The sequence below is a fragment of the Vespa crabro genome, chromosome 4 (assembly GCF_910589235.1).
Source record: "Vespa crabro chromosome 4, iyVesCrab1.2, whole genome shotgun sequence".
Taxonomy (NCBI): domain Eukaryota; kingdom Metazoa; phylum Arthropoda; class Insecta; order Hymenoptera; family Vespidae; genus Vespa; species Vespa crabro.
The window spans coordinates 5,768,213-5,780,712 of NC_060958.1; the positions used below are offsets into that span (position 1 = coordinate 5,768,213).

The window sequence follows — 12,500 nt, forward strand, 5'->3', positions numbered from 1 at the left end:
AATGAAGAATTATCAGAATAGAAATAATTAATTTATTAATCATGAAAATGTATAATATTTATAAATCGATTTAATAAATCATTAATATCACGAACCAATTTCATTTAATCGCATATTTATGAATTTATTAATGATGACAATTGAATTTATATACACCTACATACATACACATATATATATATATATATATATATATATATATATAAATAATACTTAGGTACACGTATATGTACATAGGTATGTGTGTATGTGGCATGGAATTGTGGAATTTCAATGCACGAATCGTCTGAATCGGCTAATTGAAATAATCCTTAAAGAATGTGAACGACGCGGTCGAATGTATTGAGCATTCAGTCAATATATGTGGCGAATATTAAAAATATATATTTATATATATTTAATATATATATATATTTAATATATATATATATATATATATATATATATATATATATATATTTAGCGAATATTAAACAGTCCATATGTAACATAGTGCACTCGCAATAAACCGATTATCCCGAGGACGTATCGATTTATTCGTGATTAGAAAGAATAAATAAATTTTTCTGAAAGACGGAGAACACTTTTTCATATACTATTCGATGTATTATTAAAAATTTTATTTTGTTAGTATTTGATTGTCCAATAAGTAATATTGGAATTTTTAATAATTTACACACATATATATATATACATATATATAGTAGTATATTTTTTTGAAAAAATATTTGGTATTTCATATTCAAATAAATAACAACCATAGATACAGTTTTTTTTTCTTTTTTAATAATTGGAAGATGTTCGATACCTCGTATCTAAACTCGTATCTAAATAAATGATATTATGAAGTGATTTTTCTCTTCTTTTTTTTTTTCTTTTTTATTGGAAATGTTTTAGCATTTTATAAGTATCTAAATGAAGGAGAAATTTATATATTTAATTAAATATAAATTTTATCTATATCGAATATTATCTATTTGTTTTACTGAGAAAAATTTTTCAATTTTTATATGCAATATAAATAACCCAGCAATATTTTTTTATATTCAAAATTTTGTCGATCGAAATACCTATTGGCCAATCTGATATTATTGATTGTTTTCATTATCACGTTTCTTTTTATCTTATATTTATATATATTATTTTGTATCTTATATTTATCTTATATTTATATTATATTTATATATAAGACAATTATTTGGATAAAAACGATTAAATCTGAATCGTACGGATATCACGAAGAGATAAATATTTGTCGTGTTAAATACTAAATGAGATAATGTCCTGATCGATTTTTCTATTATATTTAGAAAGGAATAAAACTATAGTGTCGCGAGTGCGCAAAGTTAACGGCTTAATGACGATCGTTAACAATGGTGGAACGCTAGTGGGGAAAGGAAATTATTGATTATGCGACTCGTGGTTAGAGAGGGAAAACATTCTCTTTCTTTCTCTGTCTCTTTCTCTCTCTTTCTCTCTCTCCCTCTCTCTCTCTCTCTCTCTCTGTCTGTCTGTCTCTCTCTCTCTCTCTCTCTCTCTCTCTTTCTCTTTCTCTCTGTCCATCTCTCTTTCTTTGGTTACACGTCTCATTCATTTCATCTGTTGTTGGAAAAGGGCGTAAAAGTAGAAAGACCAAGAGAGACATTTCTATAATTTTTTTTTCTACGTTTAATGCGGTCAAGGTGTTCGCATACTTGCTCTTGATAGTACATAGGTACTTCGATCTGCATAAAAAGTCATTGGTAAGGTTTCTTTATCAAGGCAACTGAACTGATTACGTTCGTCGCTGATATCGTTTGCTGGTCGTAACGTTACGTATATATATATATCTCACTTTTAGATTTTTCAATGTTCTTTATGCTCGTTAAAACGACGCGTTCGAATTGTTTGATAAAATTGACTCATTATGTATTTTCTTTTTTTTCTCTCTTTTTTTTCTTCTTTCATCCTTTTACCTTCATCACATAACAACGAATTTATTTAATAAAAAGTTACGTCTTTGGTATCCTAACTAATGACCTAACTAATAGACGATGGTTAAACGGGTTCGTGTATATCTCGTTAGCTTCGTTTAGACGTCATCTTTCATCTCTGATTCGAACTCTATCGGATCTATCAATGTATTGAATTCTTTATGGAACCTTTGATAAAGGCTTCCGTCTTGAGTAATGACTCGGAAGACCCTTTTCCCCCATTGAAGCATGGTGAATGGCTAAGGATATATATATATACTGGTATATACTTCGGAATAAGAGAAGTGTACCGATCCAACCGATACTTCGACAGTACACGTCGTCGTCTTTTATATCCTATTTATATCGGATCATAATCGCTAACTTAATCAAGTTCTATCCTACCTTATATATTTTCTTTTCATTAAGATGATCTTCTTGAGCGAGGGCAAGAGAGAGGGGGAGCAGGGTCTTTCAAAAATTTTCTCGTTAACTTTCTTCCGATAGGAATAATTTTACGCATGAGAAGTGAGAAAAGAATGAAGAAAAAATAAAAAAAAGGAAAGAAAAAGAAGAAGAAGAAGAAGAAGAAGAACGTGATTATGTCAAATAACGAGTAAAAAAGTTAAGTATAGTTCCGAAAACACGTGAGGGAAACAAAAATTACATTAATTCCGATAAATGATCGACAAGATGGAAACTTTCAGTTTATTCTTTAAAAAGGACTCGGCGAGCTATTATCTTTGTAAGTAGGCTACTAAAGAGAGAAAGAGAGAGAGAGAGAGAGAGAGAGAGATAGGATGTACTTGTTACCAAGTCCTTTTTTACTTTTCTTCTCTTTGTCGATACATCGATCGTTGCCTTGAAAATTTGTCGAAACTTTTATGAAGAAAGAAGTGTTGCTGGGTAAAAGAGAAAGAAAGAGAGAGAGAGAGAGAGAGAAAATTAGAGAGTTAGAGAGACAAGGAAAACATAGAATCGGTTAGCAAGATAAAAGACTATTAAGGCCATCGTATAGAAATTTTATTTTACGATACTTCAAGAAATAGCTCGAAATTCTTTTTAATTTAAAAAGAATTAAGCTTCTTAAAAAAAAAAAATGAATAAATAAATAAACAAACAAAAATATACAAACGATGATTGTTTGTTCTTTTTTAAGAAAAAAAATTAGATTTTTCTCACGGATAACGAATACCTTTCTCTCCCTCTCTCTCTCTCTCTCTCTCTCTCTCTCTCTTTCTTCTTTTTAACCCACTATAATGTATGATTTTTTTTTTTATTCTAGGATATATTGTTATTGTGTTATTATTTTTTTTTGTTTTTGTTTTTTGTTTTTTATTATTCTCTTTTTTAATTATGATTTTCCCTTTCATTCGTATGACTTTTAGTAGCGCGGCACGTACGTTCAAAGCTTCACCGTAATTGGCAAATGCTCGGCGCGTTCCGCTTGGCTTGCTCAGAGAGTAGCCCACAAATTGGCACTTCGTCGGCTAAACGTCTAATTACAAGAGCACAACGTACTCTTGATTATGCGAATTATCATTCGTGCGGGGTTTTAAAGTCTCGTGAAATTCAGTCTTGCTCAGAGCGTAACTGTAGAAATTGACGGCATCGTTTTTTATGATGGGGAGAAAAAGAGAAAGAATATTCGTTTTACGAATTTGATACAAGAAGAAAAGAAAGAGAGAGAGAAAGAGAGAGAGAGAGAGAGAGACAAAGAGATAATGAGATATAGGATATTCACGTTCATATAATTCATTTTTCTTTCTTTTTCTACTTCAAAGGAATCTCTCTCATTTTGCAAGAAATGGAGAGAGAGAGAGAGAGAGAGAGAGAGAGAGAGAGGGAGGGAGAGAAAAGAAGAAAAGTATATTTCATATCTTTAATATAAATCTCGATATAAAATTGAACAATACGGATTCAATATAATATTGATAATAATTAATTTGATTAAATTGTTGGGATGAAATGTTAATATATAAACATTATCGTGTAATCTAATTGAATAAATTATCAACGGTATAAATGGAGTAAAGTTAATTTGATCGATGATTAAGGTATTAATCATTGTAAATTGGATTTCTCATTAGTTGCTCTATTTCATATCAATCTCTTAGTAATTATTAAAATACACATAAATCAGGTTTATCAACTCGTTTAAATATGTATTTATAAAGATGTATTTATAAAGAGAGAGAGAGAGAGAGAGAGAGAGAGAGAGAGAGAAAGGTTAAAAGATTATAAACCATTATCAATCTTTAGCATGATTATGTATGATTAATAATATACATCGATCGATGACTTATAAAGAATTATTACGTTTCTTGAATGAAGTTCTCAGTGTGAATCGTATCAAAGAAAATTGAAATTTATTTTGAATCTGATTAACATTACAATGATTGACGTATGTTTTAGGATCAGCGATAGAAAAATTATGCGAATGTGCTATGGAAGACAGTTTGGCAGATCGCGGCTCGGTTGTCAGAGCGGCAAGATGCCTTTTGGGTTCGGTTACGAGAGTCCTTCTTTTGGCGGACATAGTAGTGGTGAAACAATTGCTTTTAGCGAAGGACAAGGTGGCCCGTAGCCTTGGACGTCTTGAAAGCGTTTCGAATTTCACGGAATTCGTTAAAGCATTTAGCCAATTCGGCGCGGAAATGGTGGAATTGGCTCACCTCACCGGTGATCGTCAGGTACGTTTTTACATATAAATTTTATTTTTTCTTTTCTTTTTTTTATTTCATAATACGCTGCTGCTATTCTTCCTCTGCTTGCTTCTTCCTCGGTATATAGATTATTTCCTTCAAAACGATCGAAACATATTTCTAAACGTTTGAATGTCGTTAGTTCTAATTAATAAATTTGTTCATTAACACGATCATTGGATATTTTAGAAATATTATATATATATATATATATATATATATATATATATATATATGTGTATATATTGGGAAGTTTAGAAATTTTTTGAATAAAATTTTTTGAATGATTAGAAATTGTCTCATTTAAAACGTAAGCACTTTTCTTTTCTTCTTTTTTTTTTTTGTTCTTTCCCTATTCAATATCATAGTTATTTGATTAAACGTAAATCGATCCATTCTTATTATCATTTTTTCTTCTTGATTAATTCATAGAATGACCTGAAGGACGAGAGACGAAGGGCACAAATGGCAGCTGCCCGACAAGTTTTGGAGAGAAGCACGATGATGCTACTCACATCCAGCAAAACGTGCCTGAGACATCCGGAATGTCCCTCGGCTAGAGAGAATAGGGACACAGTTTTCTGTCAAATGAGAAGAGCGATGGATCTAATACATTACGTGGTTAAGGATGGTGTCCTCGATTGTAGTGAATCTCAATCTTACCCTAATTCTCAAGTAAGAAAATTTTATCTACGTGATATTTTTCAGTCATATTTATTATATATATATATATATATATATATATATATATATATATATATATCAAATTTATCTGTTATATAATTTAATAACAAATAAATCTTAATAATAAAAAGAATTAATAGATAATAATAATAATTATAAAGTTATAGATAGAGGAAGAGAGAGAAGAGAGAGAGAGAAAGAGAGAGAGAGAGAGAGAGAAGGAGAGAGCTTGTTTTAAACAATTTTCTTCCTAATATCATTTAACACCATCATCATTTTCATATATAATCGAGTACTTATCATTTTTTTTTTAATAATAAAGATAATTTGTAACAAGGGAAAATAATTTTTAAATCTCCTTATGTATACATATGTGTATTAGAAATGATATCGTTAAAATACTTAGTTCATTGCTTGTTACATAAATAATATATCTCTAAAGTAGTAAGTATACCGTTGGGATCTATAAAGGAACGAGAAGAATCCATGGATCGTTAGAAACGATTTATCGAAGATAGAAAAATAAGGTTTATCCAATGTCATCTTATGAAATGTGTGTTATCATTTTTTTCGTAATGTCATGAGCGAGAAAACTATTGTTTGTTTTTCGTATGTACAAAGCTTAGCCAAAAGAAATTCGACCTTTCGAAATTCTTCGGTCATGATGGCGCCGAAACTCCGACATAATTTCTTTTTCTCTCTCTTTTTCTCTCTTACACATACACACACATATACATTATTTTTCTTTCTATTTCTTAAAAACAATGTATACATAATATATACATACGTACGTAGATGAGTATATAAGAAAAAGATAATGATATCGATTTGGAAATAAAGAAAGACACTTTTACATAGGCAATAATGATGACGCATCATAAAAGAGCAAACGAAATGATAGTTGCAAACAAATAATATATATATATATATATATATATATATATATATATGTATATGTACATATATCTTTCTCTTCAATACGATTTCGTGCCAAATAACAAGAAAAGGGCAATGGGTATGATTATGGCAAGGTCAAAAGCATCCAACCAACGCGTTTTCTATCCTCTAGTTTCTTCTACTAAAACGTCATGTTTCATTTACTCTATATTCAAATATCGTACCCTTGTATTTATTATAGGAAACAAGTAGTGACTCGGCCGACGGCCAACTTTCTTTAAGCTGTTAAACAATTCACTAGCTATTTTAGGATCGTTGTTCGACACATAGTCGGGTTCTTTATGTATATGTAAATGCACGAACTATAGTTATGCAGCACATTTTAAGTCTTAAACTTTCGATAAGTTCTCTCTCTCTCTCTCTCTCTCTCTCTCTCTCTCTCTCTTTCTCTCTCTCTCTATCTATCTTTATTGTCGATATTATACATCCACATAACTATAAATGTTATCGATTTTTTTATCTATCTGTTCTCTTTTTATCTATCTATCTGTTTTATCCATCCATCCATCTATGTATCTATCTATCTATCTATCTATCTATCTATCTATCTATCTATCTATCTATCTATCTATCTATCTATCTATCTATCTGTCTATGTATTTATCCATTTATCTATCTTTCTTTCTCATTTTCCTGCATTACGTTTGAGTCAAACATTAAGATATTTTGATTTTATTATTGAAAATATATAAATGAAGTATCTACACAAATATTTAAATATCTGCACACATATGTGTGTGTATATAAAGTTAAATATAAATTAGATATAAGATATATATATATATATTTATATTAATTAATATTTATATTTATTTAAATTAAAACATTTCGATTTAATTAGAGATGATGATAAGATTTATTTATCAAAATTTGTTCATCGATCTTAAAATTGATTTATCCACATTAATTTTTCGATTATCTAAAAAAACAGCAAAATCTTTGGATACATATGTATAAATACCGTATATATATATAATCGTATATATAATCGTATATATATATATATATATATATATATATATATATATATATATATATATATATTGATCGTTATATCGTGACTCGCAGAATCCACAGCAAGAGGATTGGGACAGTAGTACCGTGTGCTCAGCATTGAAACATTTTGAGAGGCTCGTAGAGACGACGAGGATGACTCTATTGGGACAAGGCTGTCGCGAAACACTGACATCAGCCCTCGATACCGTCGTCGAGAGGACCCAGGACTTTACCGACAGCGCTTACACGAGTCACGAGCACCGAGAGAATATCCTTCTTCTTTGCGATAGAGCGAAACTCGAGCTGAATACTCTATTGCGGATCGGTAACAGTATGGTAAGGCTCTTTTTCTGTCTCTTTTTAAAATCGAATTTGTCGTATGTGCGCAACGTAATTGAACGGAACGAAACGGTTTTATTTAAAATTTTTTTTTATCAATTTCAACGATCGGAATTGAATCGAAAAAGGATAAAGATTACTATGATATTTTTCGAATATCTTCCTTGTCTTTCTACTGCAGGATTTACAAATCTTTGTTTTTTCCTTGCCTAGTTACTTTTTCTTTTGTATCATTTTTCTTCTTCCTTTTTCACTTCTTTTAAAGAGAAAAATGAGTGTTCTGACTTTAAGCGATAATTACTTTTTCAATTAATTTTACTCGCTGTATCTGTACGCGCGATAAAAAGAGACGAAAAAGCGGATTGACAATTTCTCCATTTCTCTCTCTCTCTCTCTTTCTCTTTCTCTTTCTCTCTTTCTCTCTCTTTCTCTCTCTCTCTCTCTCTTCTTGCTTCATTAATTTCTTTTCTTTTCTTTTTTTTCCTTTTCTTTTTTTTTCTTTCTCTTTCTATCGTAAGAACTTCGAAGGAGGCGGATGTTCACCAAGTTCGGAGATGGAACAAGCAGTATTGGGAGTTCTTCGTGCTACTCGTGACCTTCGTCAGCAGCTTACGACTACGACGATGGAACAAGCCGGTGACCTTGGACAGGTGACCAAAGCCGGTCAGGAATTAGTCTCGACAATTAGAAATCTCGCTTTGGCTAACGAAATCGACCGACTTCAAGAGAGCAGCGACAGGTTTCACGAGTACATCGAACATATTCTCGAAGTACGTGTAGAGCTTCTAACATCTTCTTAAAATCGATTTGAAACGCCTTTATCCTCAAAGCGTGACTTGACCCTTACGAGCTGGCACAAGTGTTTGTTCGTGTCTAACCTTTCGACGTGACGATCTGGATAAAACTTGGCAGGATTTTAAAAGAACGTTTTTCTTTTCTTAAATTGATATGTATCACTTGAATTGCGGATATATTTCTAAAGTAAACGCGAATATTATTATTATTATTATTATTATTATTATTATTATTATTATTATTATTATTATTATTATTATTATTATTATTATTATTATTCTTTGGATAGATATCAATATTGTTTCTATCAATGTTGTGTAAAAGAAAAAAATATAAAATATTTTCTTTTCTCTTCTGCGTCATCTCAATAACATTAAAGAGATATAACATAAATATGATTTAAATTATTCTTTAAAATCACAGCTAATCGCATAATAAACTTTGAATTTTGCATCTTATGTCGCTAATAATGAACCGCGTCATTGAATAATAGAACTGAAACAAAATGAAAGTTAAATATCTATTTATAATTCTTTATTTATTTTTTTTTTTTCTTTTTCTTTGAACCAATTTCAATGGCATCTAAACTATCTGTGTTCGATTCGATAAATATTTAATAACGTTTAATTAAAAATGTAGGTATGCAAACTCTTGAGACACGTTGCACTTTCGGAGTCTCTTCAAGTATCGGCAAAGTTCACCGAAATCAACCTAAGAATTTACGGGCCTCAAGTGGTGACAGCTGCGCACACGTTAGCTAGGCATCCTACTAGTAAAATTGCTAAAGAAAATTTAGAAGGTATCGATCTTCCGTCATTTCTTCATTATGACATATGTGACATAAATACATACGTACATACATACATATATACATATATGAAAGGTCGTTTAATTAACTATAAGTTAATATGTCTTTAGTTTTCGCTGATATGTGGCAATGGTTAATGACCGACGTGACAACAGTAGCGAAAGATGTTTTGGAATTAAGTCAGAGCAGACCGGAAAAGCAGGTGTATATGTCCCTGCCACGGCCAGGTGTAAGTAACCCTTTTCTTTCTTTTTCTTTGCGATTTTTTTTTGTTGCGATAAATTGTTTGCATCGATAAAATCTTTATGTATATAATATATTTTATAATTTATATTTAAGCAACGACACTTACACTTTTTTAGATATGAATTGAAAACGTCTAGAATTTAGCTTCTTTCCTAAAAAAAAAAAAGAAAAGAAAAAAAAATAACAATAACAGTAATAAAAATATCTAAGTACGCGTGACACATCAAAAAGAGAGGATTAACTTCATTTAGTTCTACACGCGTGCGTATGTGTATGATTAAAGACAAATAGTTGCAGTAATAAAAAAAAACAAAAAACAAAAAGATTGTAAAAGATAAAAAATTCGTCCTTTCAGAGGATCGAATAATAATTGGATTAATTCGAATTGATAGAAACACGGTACGACGAGCAAGCCATTGAAACCAGTAAGACTGGATAGCGAGGAACAAGCAAAGATAGCAAAGGCTGGCCTTGAGATGAAGCTGATAACATCGGAGATGGACGCAGAGACGGAGAAATGGCAAGAGAGTGGTAGCGCACTCGAGGAGAACAACGACATAGTGAAACGTGCGAAGAATATGTCGTCAATGGCCTTCTCGATGTATCAATTTACAAGGGGGGAGGGAGCCCTTAAAACGACACAGGATCTTTTCACGCAAGCTGAGTATTTTGCGGAGGAGGCGAATAGATTGTACAAGGTTGTGAGACAATTTAGTTATCAGGTACGTTTGCAGATTCATTATCAGATTCGATCGAAATATACATCGATCTACATATTATATATATATATATATATATATATATATATATATATATATATATATATGTATGTATATAAGTAATTACACGTATCTTTTTCCATTACTGACTGACGTTTCAACCTATCTCCCTTGATACGTGCGTGCATCTTTGCGTGCGTGGGTGCGTGCATGTGTATTAATTATATCGCCACTACGTATATATACAATGTATATGTATATATACCTTTGTATATATATACACGCATATATATTGTATATATAGATGTATACGTTCTTATATAACATTTTTTCGTCAATTTAAATTTTTGTCAATTAAAATTTAAATTAATTCATCAATTTAATTATAATTAAAGTATGCGTGGTTTGTATGCGTGCCCGCGCGCGTTGTATTAACATCCGCCACCGCACCTTATCTCAGCCCCCAAACCCCCCCCCCCACTTTTAATCTACCCTAAACTTGTTCGATCATTCTTTTTACCATTCTTTATTACGGATTCAGTATTTGACTATGATTCGATATTCTCGCTATACCTATATATATACTATATACCTACATATATTTTTTATCTATTAATTATTATTATGATAATGATGATGATGATGATTATTATTGTTGTTGTTGTTATTATTATTGTTATTATTATTGTTATTATTATTATTATTATTATTATTATTGTTATTATTATTATTATTATTATTATTATTATTATTATTATTATTATTATTATTATTATTATTATTATTATTATTATTATTATTATTTAGGAAAAAATTTCTTTTACTTACACCTTTCGCTATTGAGTTTCATTTTTTCGTAATCGCAATTACCTCGAAGCCACTTTGAATCACACTCAAAAGTGTACTAGCTTATCCGGTTTTTCATCTCTAATTTGATCTTTCTTTTCCTTTTATTCTGTTTTTTTCTTTCTTTTTTCTATTTTATCTCTTTCTTTATTTCTTTCTTTCTTTCTTTTTTTCTTTCTTCCTTTCCTTCATTCTTTCTTTCTCGGCATCTTTTGCGAATATAGAGAATTTATCATAATATATATATATATATATATATATATATATATATATATATATACATATATATATATATATATATATATATATATATATATAAAAAGTGAAAAAAAAAAGACAAGTTTAGATTATAAGGATTCGAAGTGACTTCGATATGAGTTTATTAGCATTAGGTATGTTTGAATTAATACGTTTGCTGCCCTTACGAATTCTCCTAGCTAGGCCAAGTATTAATAGTTCACCCGGTACCATTTTGATCTATCTCTATTTACCTATCTGTCTATCTATCTTTCTATTTTTCTATCTATATATATATATTTTCTATTTAATTCTATTTTTCTTCTATCTTCTATCTTTCCTTTATCTTTTTTCTATCGCTCTTCTTGAAAAGATATTTACGAGAACGAACCTTTGTAAAATGTTTTGTATTATAAGACCCTTTTTTTATAACTCCCCCTTCGTACTTGAATGCCATCCATCCAGGTAAATTTTTCTCTCTATACTTTAGACCCTCGTTGGGGGGCTAATAGTTATCAGAATACGTTCGCCTGTGTATAGATCATTTTCATACGCCTTCGTGCATAGAATGCTAATAAGTTATTTGCGATTTCATTATTATACCAATGTTGTTGGGTGTTGTTCTATTTATATTAAATTAAAACACACAGCGCATTCATAACAAAAAGAAAAGAAAAAGAGAAAAAAAAAAGAAGTGATGACAACAACAACAAAAAAAGAAAAAAAACACATGTACAGGAGCATATGCAAACATGAATTATTCTTGTCTTGCAAACGTATGTACATACATACTACCTATGTATTACATCTGTAGGAGTTGTCTGATTTGTTCTTTCCTTCCCCTTTTTTGTTTTCTTTCTCTCTCTCTCTCTCTCTCTCTCTCTCTCTCTCTCTCTCTCTCTCTCTCTTTCTCTCTCTCTCTCTCTCTGTCTTTCTTTTTACTTAATTTCTTTTTTTTTTTTTTAATTAGAGTTCAAAACTATTCGAAATTAATTTGAATGGTATAGAGAATCCCGTCTATCCTACTATGTTATATACTTTGTTATTTATTTTCTTTTTGAGTTTACACGAAGACTGACGAACGTTACGTCGAAACGCAACCTTGTCTCGATCTTTTCATAGGAAAAGAAAAAGAAAAAAAAAAAAATCGAAAAGGAGAAAAAAGAAGATAGTTCGTAGGAAAAAAAGGAAAGAAAAGAGATATAGAAAGAAAAAG

The 12,500-nt window shown here is 30.3% G+C and overlaps 1 protein-coding gene across 5 annotated transcripts in view; it reads left to right on the forward strand.

Moving 5' to 3' along the window:
• LOC124423261 (alpha-catulin) overlaps positions 1-12,500 on the forward strand; it is a 70,380-nt gene that overhangs the window by 49,549 nt on the left and 8,331 nt on the right. For all 5 annotated transcript variants that reach the window (XM_046960798.1, XM_046960797.1, XM_046960794.1 and 2 more), the window contains 7 exons: positions 4,368-4,645; positions 5,090-5,332; positions 7,367-7,630; positions 8,152-8,403; positions 9,068-9,227; positions 9,347-9,465; positions 9,875-10,204. In XM_046960798.1, the coding sequence (XP_046816754.1) occupies positions 4,368-4,645; positions 5,090-5,332; positions 7,367-7,630; positions 8,152-8,403; positions 9,068-9,227; positions 9,347-9,465; positions 9,875-10,204 (1,646 nt within the window). The remainder of the gene's footprint in view (positions 1-4,367; positions 4,646-5,089; positions 5,333-7,366; positions 7,631-8,151; positions 8,404-9,067; positions 9,228-9,346; positions 9,466-9,874; positions 10,205-12,500) is intronic.